General features: G+C 38.5%; 1 protein-coding gene across 2 annotated transcripts in view; it reads left to right on the forward strand.

Moving 5' to 3' along the window:
* SNAPC1 (small nuclear RNA activating complex polypeptide 1) overlaps positions 1-20358 on the forward strand; it is a 45358-nt gene that overhangs the window by 17406 nt on the left and 7594 nt on the right. For both annotated transcript variants that reach the window (XM_009006134.5, XM_002753992.7), the window contains exons 2-8: positions 1336-1495; positions 1725-1865; positions 2528-2632; positions 8969-9127; positions 11013-11081; positions 12125-12187; positions 15411-15561. In XM_009006134.5, coding sequence (XP_009004382.1) covers positions 1343-1495; positions 1725-1865; positions 2528-2632; positions 8969-9127; positions 11013-11081; positions 12125-12187; positions 15411-15561 — 841 coding nt within the window. In that variant the 5' untranslated portion in view covers positions 1336-1342. The remainder of the gene's footprint in view (positions 1-1335; positions 1496-1724; positions 1866-2527; positions 2633-8968; positions 9128-11012; positions 11082-12124; positions 12188-15410; positions 15562-20358) is intronic.

Here is a 20358-nt window from a genome sequence, read left to right on the forward strand (position 1 = left end):
CAACTTCTGCCTCCCTGGTTCAAGCGATTCTCCTTCTGAGTAGCTGGGATTACGCCTGGCTAATTTTTGTATTTTTAGTACAGATGGGGTTTCACCATGTTGTCCAGGCTGGTCTTGAACTCCTGTCCTCGTGATTTGCATGCCTCGGCCTCCCAAAGTGCTGGGATTACAGGTGTGAGCCACCACGCCTGGCAAGGCCTTGTTGTTTTTTAAATTTTTTGTTAGCACAGCAGAACAGTTTCAGATAGTTTATTCATTATGTTATTTATGTCCACAGAAAATATATGTGAACCTTAAAAATTTGATATAGGTCTCAGTTAATTTAGAAAGTTTATTTTGCCAAGATTGAGGAAGTGCTTGTGACACAGCCTCAGGAAGTCATGAGGACATGTGCCCCAGGTCACATGTGTCAGGGCACAGCTTGGTTTTATACATTTAGGGAGACATGAGATATCAATATATGTAAGAAGTACATTGGTTCAGTCTGGAAAGCGGGACAACTTGAAGGAAAAGCAGGAAGACTGGAACTGGGTAGGGAGCTTACTGGTCACAGATAGGTGTTACACAAATAATTCCGTTCTTCTGAGTTTCTGATTAGCCTTTCCAAAGGAGGCAGATGTTCATCTATCTCAGTGAGCAGAGGAGTGACTTTGAATAGCATAGAAAGCAGGTTTGCCCGAAGCCGTTTCCAGCCTGAGTTTTCCTTAGTGATCTTGGGTGTCCAAGATATTTTCATTTCACACATATATCCTATGTTATGTCATTGATTGATTGCCAAGAAAGCCTTGTTGCTCTCTTGGATGTTTGGACAAAGCTTTTGGTTGTATGCTAGAGTATGCTATTCTAGCCTGCTCCTCTTTTCTTCTGATGAGCTTGCAGTGCTCTGGACATTTAGAGTGTGGGTTACTTTGTGTTGTTTCTCTAACTTTTTCACCTAGGATTCCCAAAGACAAAGGAGATTTAGTGCAAATCTCTAAAAGTATCGGAGAAAATGTTCATTATATATTAAAATGCACATAGTTCTGTAACATAACAATGATTACTTTAAGATTATGTGTTTTAAATATTTAACCAGTAAGAATTTGAAACCGCTTCCTTCTTGCTTTTCAATTTGGCAAGTAAAGTTGATGCTTTTCGAAACTGCATCATGTTTACCTAGTTGTTGCCTGTGCCTTGGTGTAAAATTATCTTTTTGTGCTTGAATCATGAAAGAATCAGGTATGAGATTCTCACCAAATTATTAGCAACTACCTTTTAAACAAGTATATACTTCTGGCTTTTGTTCATTATTTATTCACTTAATGAGTCGTAATATATTTTCTCTTTATTTATTAGTGGCAAAATGAGAAATTTAGAAAAGAACACGTTTACAAAAGAAGCTTTAGCTTTGGCTTGGCGATATTTTTTACCTCCATACACCTTCCAGATCAGAGTTGGTGCTTTGTATCTGCTATATGGATTATATAACACCCAACTGTGTCAACCGAAACAAAAGGTAATACTTGGTTATTTTTCCTTAGCAGAAATGTAAAACAAGTACCATATTTTTATAATAAATATTATCTGATTAAATATGATTTAAGGCTGGGCGCGGTGGCTCACGCCTATAATCCCAGCAAAAAAAAAAAAATGATTTAAATAGAAATGTCAGTGTTTTAAAAATAATAGTATGTTTGTGAAAAAAATTGAGTACAATTTTTTTTTTTTTTTTTTCCTGGTTGCAGATCAGAGTTGCCCTGAAGGATTGGGATGAAGTTTTGAAATTTCAGCAAGATTTAGTAAATGCACAGCATTTTGATGCGGCTTATATTTTTAGGAAGCTACGACTAGACAGAGCATTTCACTTTACAGCAATGCCCAAACTGGTATGTTGCCTGAAATAATTTGTCTTTTTCAAAATGTGGAATTATACTTTATTGTCCATAAAACCTCTCAATCTACAGAAAATGGAATGAATATTGATAGTGTTCAAGACTCGTAGCTGTTTTTAAATAGGAAAAGGTATTTTCTAATTTCTACTTTTTTTTTCTGCAAACAAAAATTTAGCTGTTGCTTTTAAATGCATTGTATCTGGATGCCACATATTAAGTGAATTGCTTTGAGAGGAAATTAGATTTGACATCTGCATTTGCTCATGTCTCAGATGTCAGAAGAGGTTACCGAAAGAGGGACAAAATTTTTAAAAATTCTTTGGTGAAAAGTTAAAACTTCTAATAAAGTGTTATTTTTTTTAAATCTTGTGACAATTGAGGCACTAGGTTGGAGGAGCACTAGTTCTGGTTCTGCCATTAGCTGGCAATTTCTATGTCTTACCTGAATTCGTAGGCATGTGACATGGCATCTAAAAGGATAGTTAAGAAGTCTGATAGTCTTTAGAACGAGAATATTTAACAAATGAACCCATACAGCTGCTTTTGTTTTATCTGTGTTTACTTATAGACAATTTTTAGTGCTGGTGTATATTTCAATACTTTAAAAAAAACTATTTAAAAGAAACTCATTTTAAATGGCGTGTATTATTACATAGCTGTCATATCGGATGAAGAAAAAAATTCACCGCGCTGAAGTTACAGAAGAATTTAAGGACCCAAGTGATCGTGTGATGAAACTTATCACTTCTGATGTATTAGAGGTAAATTTGCTTTTGTGCTCTCGCAAGTTTTTAAAAATTGTTTTATTGATAGCTACATATTGAGGTTATACCTTCATCTGTTGGATACTGACTTTTCTAATGATTTTAACCACTCTAGAATGCTATTTCTCTAGGGTATCAGAAATAGCCTAAATATATCAAGAATTACAACTCTTGAAATACTGTCAGAAAAAAAAGTTGTAGAAGACTGGATTTAGAATGATGATATGTGAATTCAGTTTTTAAAACCACCTTTTTTGTTTGACTTTAGTTAGGTCATAAAACATGAGTTTAAAGTAACTTTACTTCTTTAAAAAACAATATGCATGGCAGGCACAGTGGCTCACGCCTATAATTTGGGAGGCCAAGGTGGGTGTATCAAGATTTTGAGATCAGCCTGGCCAATATGGTGAAATCCCATCTCTACTGAAAATGCAAAACTCAGCCAGGTGTGGTGGCAGGTGCCTGTAATCCCCGCTCCTTGGGAGGCTGAGGCAGGAGAATCGCTTGAACCTGGGAGGTGGAGGTTGCAGTGAGCATCACTGCACTTCAGCCTGGGCAACAGAGTGACATTCCATCTCAAAAAAGAAAAAAAAAACCCAATATGCATTTATTTCCTAAGTTCCTGTTTTAACACTGTTTTAAAACCCACCATTGAAAATAGCGAGTCTACTTTGATAATATATTTTGGTGTTTTGTTTGAGTGTACATTATTGAGAAAATCTTTTGCATGGGTAAGTACTGTTATATATTTTTTAAAACATGAGTAGAAAAGCATGGCTTTGAGGTTAAAGCAGTATCTCAGTGCAGGGTTACAGGCTTCTAAATCAATGATATTTCAAAAGAACATATAGAGAGGAGATGAGGTAAGGGACACCTTGGTCATACTTTTAAATTTTCTTAAAGCCTAAATGTCCCCCTCATTAATATTAGGATTATAATCTTTATTTCATTCGGTTGTTGTGAGAATTGAAATGAGGTAATGCCTCAACATTGCTGAATTGTATATGACACACAGTAGACCCTTAATAAATGTTAATTCTTTTTTTCCTCAGCCCTATTCAGTCTTTTCCTGTATTACTATTGAAAGAGGGATCAAATCTTAGATTTACTCACATGTTTGTTTGTATGCCCCTATGTTTTTGTTTTTTTTTTTCCCTGATGCAGGATCTTTCTCTGTCGCCCAGGCTGAAATGTAGTGGCACGATCTTTGCTCACAGCAACCTCTGCCTCCCAGGTTCAAGCAATTCTAGTACCTCAGCCTCCTGGGATTACAGGCTTGTATCACCATGCCCAACTAATTTTTTCTATTTTTAGAAGAGATAGGGTTTCACTGTGTTGGCCAGGCTGGTCTTGAACTCCTGGCCTCAAGTGATTCACCCATGTTGACCTCCTAAAGTGCTGTGTTTACAGGTGTGAGCCACTGCACCCTGTCACTCCCATGTTCAAATAGCATCAGCCTTCCTTTGAAACTTGAAGAAAGGAGGTGAGACTGAGTCTTGCTGTGTCACCCAGGCTGGAGTGTAGTGGCACAATCTCAGCTCACTGCAACCTCTGCCTCCTGGCTTCAATTCTCCTGCCTCAGCTTCCCGAGTAGCTGGGATTACAGGTGCCCACCACCATGCCCTGCTAATTTTTTTGTATTTTAAGTAGAGACGGGGTTTCACCGTGTTGGCTAGGATGGTCTTGCTCTCCTGACCTCGTGATTCTCCAGCCTTGGCCTCCCAGGCCTCCCAAAGTATGGGGATTACAGGTGTGAGCCACCACACCTGGCCAAGAATGGATTTTTATAAATCTTTGTGTAGAGGAGAAATAGAAGGCAAACAGACCTGACTGCCTGTACTTTTTTTTTTTTTTTTTTTTTTTGAGACGGAGTTTCGCTCTTGTTACCCAGGCTGGAGTGCAATGGCGCAATCTTGGCTCACCGCAACCTCCACCTCCTGGGTTGAAGCAATTCTCCTGCCTCAGCCTCCCGAATAGCTGGGACTACGGGCACACGCCACCATGCCCAGCTAATTTTTGTATTTTTTTTTTTTTTGACACGGAGTTTTGCTGTTGTTACCCAGACTGAGACTGGAGTGCAATGGCATGATCTCGGCTCACCGCAACCTCCGCCTTCTGGGTTCAAGCAATTCTCCTGCCTCAGCCTCCCGAGTAGCTGGGACTACAGGTGCGCACCACCATGCCCAGCTAATTTTTGTATTTTTTGTAGAGACGGGGTTTCACCTTGTTGACCAGGATGGTCTCGATCTCTTGACCTCGTGATCCACCCGCCTCCGCCTCCCAAAGTATTGGGATTATAGGCGTGAGCCACTGCGTCCGGCCCGACTGCCTGTACTTTAAGAGAGTACCATGGGAACTGAGAGTTGGAAAAGTTTGAACTAGCAATTGTAGAGAATGGAAGATAGATTTTGGGATACCAGAAAGAATTTGCTGAGAAATGCTGAAGTGAATCATGAAGAGAGCCACAGGATATTTTCAAACAGCAAGGCATTGTTCTTATCAATATTCATTCTTTCTTTCTTTCTTCTTTTCCTCTCTTTCTTTTCCCTCCCTCCCTCTCTCTCTTCCTCCCTCTCTCTCTCTCTTTCTTTTTTTTACTCTTCTTTCCTTTTTTTTGAGATGGAGTCTAACTCTGTTGCCTAGACTGTAATGCAGTGGCGCGATCTCGGCTCACTGCAACCTCTGCCCTCCTGGGTTTTGCGATTCTCCTGCTTCAGCCTCCTGAGTAGCTAGTATTACAGCTGCCCATCACCACACCCAGCTAATTTTTGTATTTTTAGTAGAGATGAGGTTTCGTTGTATTGTTCAGGCTGGTCTCGAACTCCTGATCTTGTGATTCACCTGCCTTGGCCTCCCAAAGTGCTGGGATTACAGGCATGAGCCACTGTATCTGGCCTATTCTTACCAATATTCTAATGAAAAAAGATTATTTCAACCCAGTTGGTTATAGTTTCTTTTTTTCTTTTTTAATTTTTGAGGCAGGATCTTGCTTCATCACCCAGGTTGGAGTGCAGTGGTGCTGTTGTAGCTCACTGCACCCTCATCTCCTGGACTTAAGTGATCCTCCCAGCTCAGCCTCCTAAGTAGCTGGGACTATAGGCATGCACCACCATGCTGGCTAATTTTTAAAATTTCTTGTAGAGACAAGGTCTTGCTGTGTTGCCTAGGCTGGTCTTGAACTCCTGAGCTTGGGTGATCTTCTCACCTTGGCCTCCCAAAGTACTGAGGTTAGGCATGAGCCACCATGCTTGGCCAATTATAATTTCTCACTGTTGACCAATTTGGTGGTAGAATGTAAATATTTTTTCAATATGTCTTTTTCAACGTGTTTTTTCATTCTAAGCTCTTTTAAGCTGGGGGTGATGCACAAAGGTCTACTCTTTTAGAGTGAATAGAGAAGAATATCAGAAGGATCAGGCTATGAAATGCCTATACCTGGAAGCTTTTAGGAATGGAATAGTTTGTGAAGTTAATCCTGGCTCTGTGTCGGATCTCTGGCTTGTGACATTACTGCTTTTAGAGCTTTGTCCCTTGATACTGCTGGCTCTATTTCTTTTGTCCTAGCATAGCCTGGGATCCATTCTCACTGATAATTCTTAAATTTAATACTTTCTTATTTTCCTTCTACTGCCTGCAACTGCTATTAAGTCTTCATGTCAGGAGGTCTGAATTCTGGTCATGATTCTGCCACTTGTTCTAGTTTTGTGGTTAAGGAGGCATAATAAAACAAAAAGAACAGGATACTGAATCAAAACATTTGTTTTCTTTCTTTTTTTTTTTTTTTTTTTTGAGATGGAGTTTCGTTCTTGTTACCCAGGCTGGAGTGCAATGGTGCCATCTCGGCTCACCGCAACCTCCGCCTCCTGGGTTCAGGCAATTCTCCTGCCTCAGCCTCCTGAGTAGCTGGGATTACAGGCACACGCCACCATACCCAGCTAATTTTTGTATTTTTAGTAGAGACGAGGTTTCACCATATCGACCAGGATGGTCTCAATCTCATGACCTCGTGATCCACCTGCCTCGGCCTCCCAAAGTGCTGGGATTACAGGCTTGAGCCACCGCGCCCGGCCCAAAACATTTGTTTTCTAATTCTAGCTCTCTGCTATGTAAGTAGGACCTTGAGGAAGTCATTTCATTTCTGAGTCTATTATAAAGTTATAATAATTATGATGTTTATAATAATGGGCATTGTGTGTTAAGTATCCACCATATGCCTGAAACTATGCTAGATGTTTTATGTATGTTATCTGACTAATTGCCATAGTAACCCTGCAGAGGAGGTGATATTTTCTCAGGTTTTTTTGTTTTTTGTTTTTGAGACAGAGTTTCGCTCTTATTACACAGGCTGGAGTACAGTGGCATGATCTCAGCTCACTGCAACTTCCATCTCCTGGGTTCAAGGGATTCTCCTGCCTCAGCCTCCCGAGTAGCTGAGATTACAGGCACCTGCCACCATGGCTGACTAATTTTTTGTATTTTTAGTAGAGGGTTTCACCATTATTGGCCAGGCTGATCTCAAAAACTGGGGACCAGGCTGACCTCATGTGATCCGCCCACCTTGGCCTCCCAGAGTGCTGGGATTATAGGCATGAGCTACCACGCCTTGCCCCGGTTTTAAAAACAAGGAAATAGGTTTAGAGAAGTTAAGTAGTTTGTATAAGGTGAGGTACAATAAGGTACAGACACTGAGTTTGAATGTCTGAGTCTGTAAGGCTTCAAAGTTCATGCACTTTCTTTTTTCAAATTATTACTGTTTTTAAGAGTGGAAGTCTTGCTATGTTGCCTGAGTTGGCCTTGAATTCCTGGGCTCAAGCCATCCTCATGCCTCAGCCTTCTGAGTAGCTGGGACTGCAGGTGCACACTACTGTGCCTGGTTTCTTTAATTTTGTATACAGCTTTACATTATACAGAATCCTTTCTCGTGTATAAGCTTGTTTAATACTTAACAGTGGTGGTTTTGTTCATTTTGTAGAAATATGAAACGTGATTCTTAGGTTGAGGGACTTGCCCATTGTCATACATTGAGCAAATGATGGAACTCAGACTCAAAAATTAGATGTGACTGGTGGTCATTCTCCTGTATTATATTGCATGGAGTGAAATACTGAGCATAAATCCAATGTAAACTGTAAAGAGTTAGGGGCTCTTCATGTCTGGACACTTTTTTCTCATTGCAGACCCTGCACATGTGAGCACTCACCACTACTGATCAGTTTCTCATTTCTTGAACGGGTGGTGATTCTACCAAAATCTGGAAATGAATTGAGTAGTCTGAGTTAGGGATGACTCAGATGTGACAGTGTCCATCTATGATGGAAGTGTCTGTAGTTCTCTCCTGATCTGAGAGCCAAGTCTCTATGCCAGATTGTCTTAAGTCCACCTGTATTATGTTGTCTTTTTCCTAACCCCATAGATCTGCACATTTGGCTGGAGATTTTTGGAGAAAGAAGATCTAATTTATAAATAATGCCACAAATGGTGTCATAAACTACCCTTTATTTCTTTTCTTCTTTTTTGGGGGCAGGCAATGAAGTCTTGCTCTGTGGCCTGTGCTAGAGTGCAGTGGCGGTCTAAACTCTGTTCACTGAAACCTCTGCCTCCCGGGTTCAAGCAATTCTCCTACCTCAGCCTTCCAGGTAGCTGGGATTACAGGCACCTACTACCACGCAAGGCTAATTTTTGTTTTTTAGTAGAGACTGGGTTTTACCATGTTGGCCAGGCTGGTCTTGAACTCCTTACCTCATGATCCACCTGCTTCAGCCTCCCAAAGTGCTGGGATTATAGGCATGAGCCACTGTGCCTGGCCTACCCTCTATTTCTTTGAATCTTGAATCTTATTGCTGAAGTAATGGTGAAGCTTATGGGGGTAGGCACGTAGGCTTTGCGATTTCTGTGGAGGGTTGGATGAGAGTCATTACATAGGAATTTCCAGCAAAGCATAAAGGACTATGTAAATATTCTTGACGTGACAGTATATAAGACATCTTAGTTATCAGTAGTGATATTTAATGATATGTCATGCTACAAGTAATTTTTGTGATATCCTAGAATGGAATTGTATATTTACCGATTATTGCTTCTCCAGTGTTGTCTCTTAAGTGTATTTTAATGTTTGTTGAGTTTAAGTCAATAAATCCAAACCCCTGAAATCCATACCTCTGTATTAATAAAGTTGTACTATTTTGCTTGCATGATTATGTTATTTTCAGTATATTGTAGAATGTTATTCTCTGTCAACTGAAAATCACTTTGGAAGGTGACTATTTTGTATTGGTTTTGCCTTTTAGTTTCTCCTCAAAAAGTGAAATAAAGGGCTCATCTTTTTGCTTTTAGGAAATGCTGAATGTTCATGATCATTATCAGAACATGAAACATGTAATTTCAGTTGATAAGTCCAACCCAGATAAAGCCCTCAGCTTGATAAAGGATGATTTTTTGGACAATATTAAGAACATAGTTTTGGAGCATCAGCAGTGGCACAAAGACAGGAAGGTATGTAATCACTTGTTTGGTGCCTCACCATTGCATTATACACGAATGTTTATCCATGGATGATAATGTTGAGAGGCAGCCTAGCTTTAGAGGCTGTAATTCTGTGAAGCTAAGATTTAGAGGGCTTGGCTTTTCTTGTTCCACTTTTGCCACTTATTAGGTATGTGATGTTATTTAACCTTACAGATGGAGTGTGTATATATATATATATGTGTGTGTATATATATATGTATATGTGTGTACATATGTGTATATATGTATATATGTGTATATATATGCATGTATGTATATATATATTTTAAATAGAAAAGTAATGTAATTTTGTTATAACAGATTTATTACAGTCTTTATAATTTGGTATTTTCTAGGGGTTGCACATTGTCAGTCTTGGGGCAAAATCATGCGCACAGATGTGTTTTGTCTGGTGTAATGTTGATTCTAACATTTTTTAAAAATTTTGAGTTAATTACCAACTTTTAAGTATTTTTAAACTTCACCTAAAATTCTAGACATACAACTTCTCTTAAAATTCAGAAGGATTCCACTTAGCTGCATGACAGCAGACAGTGGTACCTGAGTGGTGGCTTTTCCTATTGTGATAGGGCAGGTGTTTTTCTGTTTACACATTGTCTACCTGGTATGGTTTATCTTTTTGCAAGTCTCATCAACACAGATCTTCAACTTAGTTTATTTAACTAAAACTGTTGATGCTAGAGCTACCCATATTTCACATTAGCCTTTGCAGCTAGAGAAACTTTTTTACCCTGGAAACCTAAAAGCTAGCCTTGTGAAATTTACTTTTGAAACAGTTATTCCATCTTATTTTAGTAAATACTTTCAGAAAAAAAAATTTTTAAAGGAATCAATTTCTGATTACTTACTATGTGTCTTGATAATGTTTTGGTGTTTTCACAGATGCCACACAGGTGTTATCTATATATTGTCTTTCAGAAAGATTTCTTGCCACTTTTTCACTTTCTATTATATAAAGGAAGCTGGCTCAAAACTAATTTTAGAAAAGATAAACAAGGAAACTGATAAGAAGATGATAGTCTTGGGAAGAAGAAAATAACTTTATTCCTCTGCATTTATTTTAATGAAAAATGTTTTAGAATGTTTGAATACTTTAAGTCCTACAAATAGGTTACACAAATGAATTAGGCATTTAATGTAAAAATGTGTTAGTATTCTTTATATGCATATAGACAAGGCCTTGCTCTGTCACCCTGGCTGGAATACAGTGGCATGACTACAGCTCACTGTAGCCTCAACATCCCCTGCTTAAGTGATCTACCCACCTCAGCCTCCTGAGTAGTTGGGTTTACAGACATGTGCCCCTGTGCCCAACTGATTTTTTTATTTTTTGTAGAGACAGGGTCTTGCTGTGTTGCCAGGGCTAGAACCAGCTTAACTTTAAATTTTTTTGTAGAGATGGGGTCTTGCTATGTTGCCCAGGCTAATTTGGAACTCCTGGCCTCAAGCAATCATCCCACCTCAGCCTCCCAAAGCATTAGGATTACAGGATTAGCCACCATGCATAGCCAGTATACTCTTTTAATAGGTAAACTCTGTTTAAAGAGTATTACTAGGACCTCTGAAAACCTGAAGAAAGAAAAATAAGCCAGTTTTCTTACTACCACATAAAGTTCACACTGTCTTTCATTAGTTAGGAGGATTTAAGCAATTTAATGATGAATTATAGAATGCTTTGAAACCTGTGATCTTAATATTAGGTTGTATATACCATGCTGCAACAATGTGAATGATCTTTTAGTTTTTCATTTATTAAAAATTAAATGTAATGGATCCTCACTCTTCTAAAATTGATTTGCAATTACATTGAATTGTAAATTTGTGTGTGTATGTATCTTTTTTGCTCTTTCAGAATCCATCCTTAAAATCAAAAATTAATGATGGAGAAGAAAAAACAGAAGGAAATTCACAAGAAACAGAGGTTAGAAAACTGTGCAAATCATATTATGTGTGGCTGTGATTCTGTATACTAAGCATTGCGACCCATTATAAGTATATAAGTATTATAAGAAATTTAAGAGAAAATTCTGAATCATGGTTCTGTGAAAAGCTAGTTTGTTCTTTACTGGAAACCTCGTGGAGGCCACATCAGGTGTAGGTTGGGAGAGAGCATGACAATAGTTTTCTGCAGGCAGAGGAAAGGTTGACTATGGAAGGTGCCCTCAGTTTGTAGAGGGTCGGGATAAGGCCTTTTTAATATACTTTTTCTCACCTCTTATCAGCCTTTCAACCAATGTAGAGCCCAAGCTCTTATACTATATACTGCTTCCTGCCTCCAGAGGTTTCATCCATCTTAATGGATGAATCAAGCAGCCATCTTTGAGTATAGGCAGATGAGGAGGGAATGGCAGTCCAAGGCTCTGCCTGATCACCCAGACTTTCTTTTTTTTTTTTTTTGAGACGGAGTTTCGCTGTTGTTACCCAAACTGGAGTGCAATGGCACCATCTCGGCTCACCGCAACCTCCACCTCCTGGGTTCAAGCAATTCTCCTGCCTCAGCCTCCCGAGTAGCTGGGACTACAGGCAGGCACCACCATGCCCAGCTAATTTTTGTATTTTTAGTAGAGACGGGGTTTCACCTTGTTGACCAGGATGGTCTTGCGCTCTTGACCTCGTGATCTACCCGCCTCGGCCTCCCAAAGTGCTGGGATTATAGGCGTGAGCCACCGCGCCCGGCCGATTTTCATTCTTATTGTCCTCCTTGAATCCTTAATTAAAATGATCTGTAGCTATGGGGATGGTATTATGGCACCTGCTACATCTGTGACAGAATGTGGTATATGTTTGTGTGTGCATACTCAGTATATACCCAGTATATGTTAGTTTCATTTAGCCTACCCTCTTATTTCTGATAATAAATACTTGGATATTCTGTCTTATTTCTGAAAATAAATCCTTGGGTATTCCATTTTTCTCCTGTTTGTGTTTTTTAACTTTTTTTCTTCTTGTTTATTTTACTTCCAGAGATGTGAAAGGGCTGAATCATTAGCGAAAATAAAATCAAAGGCCTTTTCAGTTGTCATTCAGGTAAGTTATTTCTTTAATAAAGTAATTTGGAAATTGACTGCTTTTTAAATTACGTTTCAGTTTTTCATCAAAGTAGTAATACATGTACTTAGTTTTAAAAGTCAGATAATACCAGAGAGATTATGTAGCACAACAGTTCTTTTCTCTGCCACTTCCCACCCTTGTATTCCTAACCGTGAGAGGCAACATCTTCGACTTTTTCTCTTTTAGTAATTTCTTCTGATATTTACCTGGAATTTTGATGCCATTTTCTTTATTGTCTCTCAGCTTCTAGTATTACTTACTGATTTTGGGAGGTTTTCGGGTTTTGCTTTGCCCTGGAGTTCTGAAATTTCATTTACTACATATAAGGTAACTTTGTATACATCTTTTTTGTTTATTGTCCTTGGCACTCATGGTGCCCTCCTTTCAATCTGATATCCTTCAGTTCAGAAGAAGTTTTTGTATTGTTTCTTTGATACAAATGTTCTTTGCTGCATCTTTTCTTTTCTTGAACTTTTCTTATTTTTCCTCTTCTGTTTTCAGTCTCTGTCTTGTTTTCTATTTTCAGGGAGATTTCATAGGCTTTATCTTCTGAACCATTATATTGATTTTTAAAAATTTCTCCTGATTTTTTTATTACTAAGAATTTTTCTTGTTCTCTGAATGTTTCTTTTTTATTTTTTTAAATGTATTTTTTCACAGCATGCAATAACCTTTTCTGTTTAAGGATATTAACTACAGTTTTTTTGATGGTTTCTCCCATTTCCTATGAGTTTTTTTTTCTTTTCTATTTGTTTAAGCTCTTTCATTTTGTTGACTTTTTAAAACTGATTGAAGATCCTCAGATGTCTGTTCATATTTAAGAGAAGTCAAGAGGAGGAGATAAAGCTTATTTAACCTCTAGATTTTTTTTTCTTGGATATAGTTATTTAGAGAGCAATATTCCATTCCCTTGTCAGGAGGATGGTGGGAAATAAGCCAAGCTGCCAGTGTTTTGAGAGCCTACAGAGAGAAAAAGCCAGGAGGTTCACCATTCCTTATTCAGGTTTCACTCACCCCCTCTGTTTTCAGTAAGAGGCCTCACATACTTCCTCAGCTACACCAGTTTCCTTTGAGCCTACAGCCTTTCTCATTTAGCCTTCTCAGAGAGCAGGCCTCCTGTTTTGTATAGGAGAAGGTCAGCTGCCTGGCTTTGAGGCTAAGGAATGAGACATTATTCTTTTTTTTGAGATGGAGTTTCGCTCTTGTTACCCAGGTTGGAGTGCAATGGCGCGATCTCGGCTCACCGCCACCTCTGCCTCCTGGGTTCAGGCAATTCTCCTGCCTCAGCCTCCTGAGTAGCTGGGATTACAGGCACACGCCACCATGCCCAGCTAATTTTTTTGTATTTTTAGTAGAGACGGGGTTTCACCATGTTGACCAGGATGGTCTCGATCTCTTGACCTCGTGATCCACCCGCCTCGGCCTCCCAAAGTGCTGGGATTACAGGCGTGAGCCACCGCGCCCGGCCCTGACATTATTCTTATAAATTTTCAGTGCACCTGTCTGTTTTTTTAGTCCCACCTCAGCCTTCCAAAATGCCAGGATTACAGATGTGAGCCACTGTGTTCATCCCTTTGCACATTTTTTAATGGGGCTGTTTTTGTTTGTTGAATTGTTTAATTTTCTTATAAATTCTGAATATTAGACCTTTATTGAATGCAAAGTTTCTGACTCTTTTCTCCCGTTCTGTGGGTTATCTGTTTTACTCTGTTGTGTCTTTTGTTGTACACAAGCTCTGTAGTTTAATTAGGTCCCACTTGTCAACTTTTGTTTTTGTTGCAGTTGTTTTGGAAACTGATAAAATCTTTGCCAAAGCCAATGTCTAGAATGGTATATCCTAGGTTTTCTTCTAGGCTGTTTCTTATCTTAGGTCTCATATTTATGCCATTCATTCATCTTGATTTTTGCATATGGTGAAAGAAAGGGGTCCAGTTTCAATCTTCTGGATATGGCTAGCCAGTTATCCCAGTGCCATGTATTAAATAGAGCATCCTTTCCCCATTGTTTTTTATTGTCGACTTTGTCAGGTGGTTTGTAGGTGTATGGCTTTATTTCTGAGTTCTCTCTCTCTTAGATTGGTCAATGTGTCTGTTTTTGTACCAGTACCATGCTGTTTGGGTTACTATACTGTATCTGTGGTTTCTGCATCCATGGATTCAACCAATTGTGGATTGAAAGTATTTGAAAAAAAAATTGCATCTGTACCAAATATATATAGACTTTTTTCCTTGTCATTATTCCCTGAACAATATGACAATCATTTACATAGCATTAGGTATTATAAGTAATCTAGAGATGATTGAAAGTATTTGCATAGGTTATATGCAAATACTACACAATTTTATATCAGGAATTTGAGCATCTCTGGATTTTGGTATCTGAAGGAGGTCCCTGGAACTAATCCTCCATGGATACTGAGAGACATGATTGCTTTTTAAGACTTGTTAATACCTGTATTGCATATACAACATTAACTGAAAATTCTTTGTTTAAGCAAGTAAGGGAATTCACCTACTGATGTAACAGAACAAATCGTTAGCCAGGACTGGCTAGGATATCTGTGTCTCAGACAAAGATATCGTTAAGACTTGGCCCTCTGTTTTCACTGCTGTCAAGTGCTGTTTTCCTGACAGCTCCAGCCTTGCATGTTCCCAGCTTTAGGTTCAAAGACAAGAAAGAATTTTTCCTTCCTAACAGTTAAAACAGTTCCAAAGTAGCATTAAGTTAGCCATGGTACAGACCACGTACCCCACCTGCTTACCTCCCCACTCCCAACAAATTACCCCGGCCGTGGGGATGGTCAACTCCTTGTGGCCAGATCTGAGCCACATGGCCATACCTGGAGCCAAACATGAAGTACTTCTCCTCGGAACACATGGTAGTCCTTAAGGCACATTTATTGGAAGATGCCTCTACACCTCTGTTGCCCAACCATGCCAGATAATAGAACAACTTCATTTTAACCCCATGTGAGTAGATGGTGATGACAGCTGCAGGAAACTTCATGTTATAAAGATAAGAGACTATTTTTACATGACACGGGTAGTTATAGTAAGCCAGGGTAATAATGAAGTGCTTTATGACAGATATTTCTATAAATCTTTCCTCATGTTTGATTGTATGTTTTGTCTTTCTCTGAATTACCTATCATTTGGATTCATTTTGTAATTTATTTGTTAATTGGATTCTGACTTTAAAGGCATCCAAATCGAGAAGGCATCGTCAAGTCAAACTTGATTCTTCTGACTCTGATTCTGCATCTGGTCAAGGACAAGTCAAAGCAACTAGGAAAAAAGAGAAGAAAGAAAGATTGAAACCAGCAGGAAGGAAGATGTCTTTCAGAAACAAAGGTAACTTTTTAAATCTTACTAAGATTCAACAAAGGAGAATGGGTTTTATTTACAACTTTGCCTCACCTCTGTTTCCTTGTTAAGGATTCGCTGCTTGTTTGAGAACATTTTTGTGAGATTTGATATTAAAGATAGATTGTCTTAGATTCTTGGAATCTTATTGCCTAAAAGGGACCCTAGGAATCATATCAGTTGTATCATTTTATAGATGATGAAATTTAGGCCTGGCCAGGTGGTGGCTCATGCCTGTAATCCCAGCACTTTGGGGGGGTCTAGGTGGGCGGATCTGAGGTCAGGAGTTTGAAACCAGCCTGGCCAACATGGTGAAGCCCCATCTCTACTAAAAATATACAAGTTAGGCTGGGTGCAGTGGCTCACATCTGTAATCCCAGCACTTTGTGAAGCTGAGGTGAGCAGATCACCTGAGGTCAGGAGTTTGAGACCAGCCTGAGCAAAATGGAGAAACCCAGTGTCTACTAAAAATACAAAATTAACCAGGCGTGGTGGTACATGCCTGTAATCCCAGCTACTCGGAAGGCCGAAGCAGGAGAATTGCTTGAGCCCCAGAGGCGGAGGTTGTAGTGAGTCAAGATTGTACCATTGCACTCCAGCCTGAGCAACAAGGGCGAAACTCCGTCTCAAAAAAAAAAATAGTTAGCTGGGCATGGTAGCATATGATTGTAATCTCAGTGACTTGGGAGGCTGAGGCATGAGAATCACTTAAACCTGAAAGGCAGAGGTTGCAGTGTGCTGACATTGTATCAATTCACTACAGCATAGGTGACAGAGTGAGGCTCTGTCTCAAAAAAAAAAAAATTTAGGCATATACAGATTAAATAAGTTGTCTAAAATGATATATTAATAGCTAGATAGTTGTAATATCAGTCTAGAATTATTTAGGGCATATTTTATTAGTAATCTTCGTGTATGATTATGTGTGGAATAAGATATAAGTAATGCATTCTATAAACCATGTTTCTTTTTAGCTGTATAAGGTGTCCTTGCTTTTCCTTTGACACAGTGTATCTGTAAAATTACCTTTCTTAAGGAAAGGACTTTCGTGTATATTTCAATAGTTTGGTTTTTAAAAAAATTGTATGAATAATGTATATGCACCCTACATAAATTTGGAATTTGATTAACAGGCTTACTCAGGGTAAGAAAAAAAGGGAACATTAGAAACATTAGTAAATATTTAAAGGCTAATATAAATTCATTCCTAACTACTGCAGGAGTGTATGAAGATAAGTTAACAGCCTTTTAGCATTTTTCCTCTATATTGAAGCAGTGGAAGGAGAATTGAAGTTAAATACTTTTACTATGTCCTGGATATGATTAAGTGCGATAATAGTAGCCTGAAGTGCACTAAGAATTCAGAGGAGATACCATGTTTGTTAAGTATGATCAAGTAATACTTCAAAAGGGGATTTTTCTACTTCCTTTCACAATGCTAGTGGATATTGTGAAGAAAATTGTTAGACTAAACTCACTTACAAATATTACTGACAAAATCCTAAGTCACATATATCAGAAATAATCCTAGACAAAAAAACACCTTGACTGAGTACACATATTTCAGGATACATTCAGAATCTGCTAATATGATTTACCATATAAATAGGTTAAAGGGGAAAATGTGAATTTATTTTAATAGTTACCAAAGAATACATTTGATGACATCTAGCATCCATTCTTGAGTTAAAAAAAAAAAAAAAAATCGGGCCAGGCACGGTAACTCATGTCTGTAAACCCAGCAGTTTGGGAGGCCAAGACGGGTAGATTACCTGAGGTCAGGAGTTTGAGACCAGCCTGGCCAACATGGTGAAACCCCATCTCTACTAAAAATACAAAAATTATCCAGGCATGGTGGCAGGTGCCTGTAATCCCAGCTACTTGGGAGGCTGAGGCTGAGGTGAAGGTGGAGGTTGCAATCACACCATTGTACTCCAGCCCGGGGAACAAGAGTGAGACTTTGTCTCAAAAAAAGAAAAAATCCTCTAGATAAAGGAGTCAGCAAACCGTTTCTTTAAAGGGCCAGGTAGTAAATATGTTATGTTTTGTGGGCCATATTTCTGTCACAACTACTCAACTTTACCATTGTAATGTGAAAGGAGCTACAGACAGTAACAAAACATGAATGGTGGTTGTAGTCCAGTAAAACCGTATAAAAGCAGGTGATGGGTCAGATTTGGTCCAGGGGTCATAGTTTGTTAACTCTTGCTCTAGACAGAATAGAAGATTATTTCTTTAATCTTACAAATGTGTGTGTGCACGCATGTATTAGATTACAGGTTGCCTCATGTTCAATGGTAATATGCATGAAGTGTCACAGTTTTACTTAATGTTGATCTTAAAGAGGTAGTCAGTGTAATTAGACAGGAGAGTAAAGGGAGATAGGATATCAGAAAGAGAGGCTACAAAATTATCATGATTTGTGAATGGTTTTATGCCTAAAAATATTCTAAAAAGAATTTGCTGGAAAATAGGAACAAAAATTTAGGGAGATAAGGGTTACCACTGTAGACCTTACAAAGATTAAAAGATCACTAAGGCAAAGTTATAATTTTATGCCAATAAGTTAGATAGCTTAAATAAAATGGATTAATTTACTAAGAGACACAAGTTTCCAAAACTGACGCAAGAAGAGATATAAAATCAGTGTAGTCTTATGTCTACCAAGACCTCGAGACAGGTCTCAGTCAATTTAGAAAGTTTATGTTGTCAACGTTAAGGACGTGCCTGTGACACAACCTCAGGAAGTCCTAAGACATGTGCCCAAGGTGGTCAGGGGTACAGTTTGCTTTTATACATTTTAGGGAGACCTGACACATCAATCAATGTGTGTAAGTTGCACATAGGTTTGGTCCGATAAGGCATCAAGTGGGGGCTTTCAGGTTACAAGTAGATTAGACAGAAAGTTTTTTGAGTCTTTGATGGCCTTCTACTGAATATCACAATTTACTCGGCTCAATGAATCTGCATTTTCACATAAACAATAGGGGAGAGGAAGCAATCAGATATGCATTTGTCTTAGGTGAGCCTCAGGGGGATGACATTGAATAGAATGGGAGTTTGCCCTAAGCAGTTCTCAGCTTGAATTTTCCCTTTAGCTTAGTGATTTTGAGGTCCCAAGATTTATTTTCCTTTCATACTGCTAAAAAAATTAAATTCCCAGGCTTCTCTGGAAATTTTAGCAAACATTTAAGAAAGGAATGATATAGATTCTTTCAGAAAATACAAGAGGGAACACTTTCCAGCTTATTGACATTGCAAGAAAGAACTAAAGACCAGTATCCCTTATCGCCTACAAAATGGACCTAAATTTGAAACCTAAAATTATGAAACTTGTGAAAAAATATGTAGGAGAAAAATGTGTTCTTGGATTGGGCAAGATTTTTAAATACATGACATTAAAAAACACAAGCAAATTATGAAACAAAACAATTGATAAATTGTCATTCCCAAAGTTACAATTTTTGTCTTTGGAAGATACTGTTAAGAAGATGAGAAGATAAGCCACAGACTCGGAGAAAATTTTTGTTAACTACTACCCTGATAAAGGTCTTGTATCCCAAATAGTAATATTTAAAGAAATCTAACTCAGTAAATACACAGACCACCCAGTGAAGAAGTAGGTAAAATACTCCATCAAAGAAAATATGGATGGTAAATAAGCATATAAAAAGATGCTCAGCATCTTTAGTTATTAGAGAAATGTAAATTAAAACCACAATGACATTCTGCTAAACCTTGACCGGCAACAACAACAAAAAGACCCCACAAAACAAAACAAAACAAAACAAAAATTGTAATAACAAAAGCTGTTGAGCATTTGTAACAAGTGGAACCTGCATGCTTTTCTGGTGAATCCAGAATGGTGTGGTTACTTTGGAAAACTGGTAGTTTTAAAAAGGTAAACATGTACTTACCATCTGACCCAGAAATACTATTCCTTGGTATTTACACAAGAGAAATGAACACTTAATGTTCACACAGAAATGTGTATGCAGAAGTTTATGTGGCTTTATTCATAATCACAAGAACTGCAAACTGCCTAGAAATCCTTCCACTGCTGATTGGATAAATTCTGGCTTATCCAAATACAACTCAGCAGTGAAAGAGCTACCATACACGTAACAACATGGATGAATCTGAATTCAGTGTGCTATGTGAAGGAAGACCGATACAGAAGGCTACATAGTATATGATTCTATTTATATGACATTCTGGAAATGGCAAATCTATAGGGACGGAAAAATGTGGTTGCTAGGGACTTAGGGGTGGAGGAAGGTGTTGAATGCACAGGGGTACAGAGAAACTTTTGGGGTGATGGAAATCTGTATTTTCTTTTCTTTCTTTCTTTTTTTTTTGAGATGGAGTTTTGCTCTTGTTGCCCAGGCTGGAGTTCAATGGCACCATCTTGCCTCTCCACAACCTCTGCCTCCCAGATTCAAGCAGATCTCCTGCCTCAGCCTCCTGAGTAGCTGGGGTTACAGGCATGAGCCATTGTGCTCCACTAATTTTGTATTTTTAGTAGTGACGGGGTTTCTCCTTGTTAGTCAGACTGGTCTTGAACTCCTCACCTCAGGTGATCTGCCCGCCTCGGCCTCCCAAAATGCTGGGATTACAGGTGTGAGTCACCACGTGGACCAAAATCTTCTGTATTTTCATGGCAGTGGTAGATTGCACAACTATGCATTTGTCCAACCTGCTCCATACAGCAAAAATTGTGAATTTTATTGTATGTTAATAATACTTTAGTAAATTTGACAGGTAGTCAAACAAGAACAAAAACAA

The sequence above is a fragment of the Callithrix jacchus genome, chromosome 8, assembly GCF_049354715.1.
Source record: "Callithrix jacchus isolate 240 chromosome 8, calJac240_pri, whole genome shotgun sequence".
Classification (NCBI taxonomy): Eukaryota; Metazoa; Chordata; class Mammalia; order Primates; family Cebidae; genus Callithrix; species Callithrix jacchus.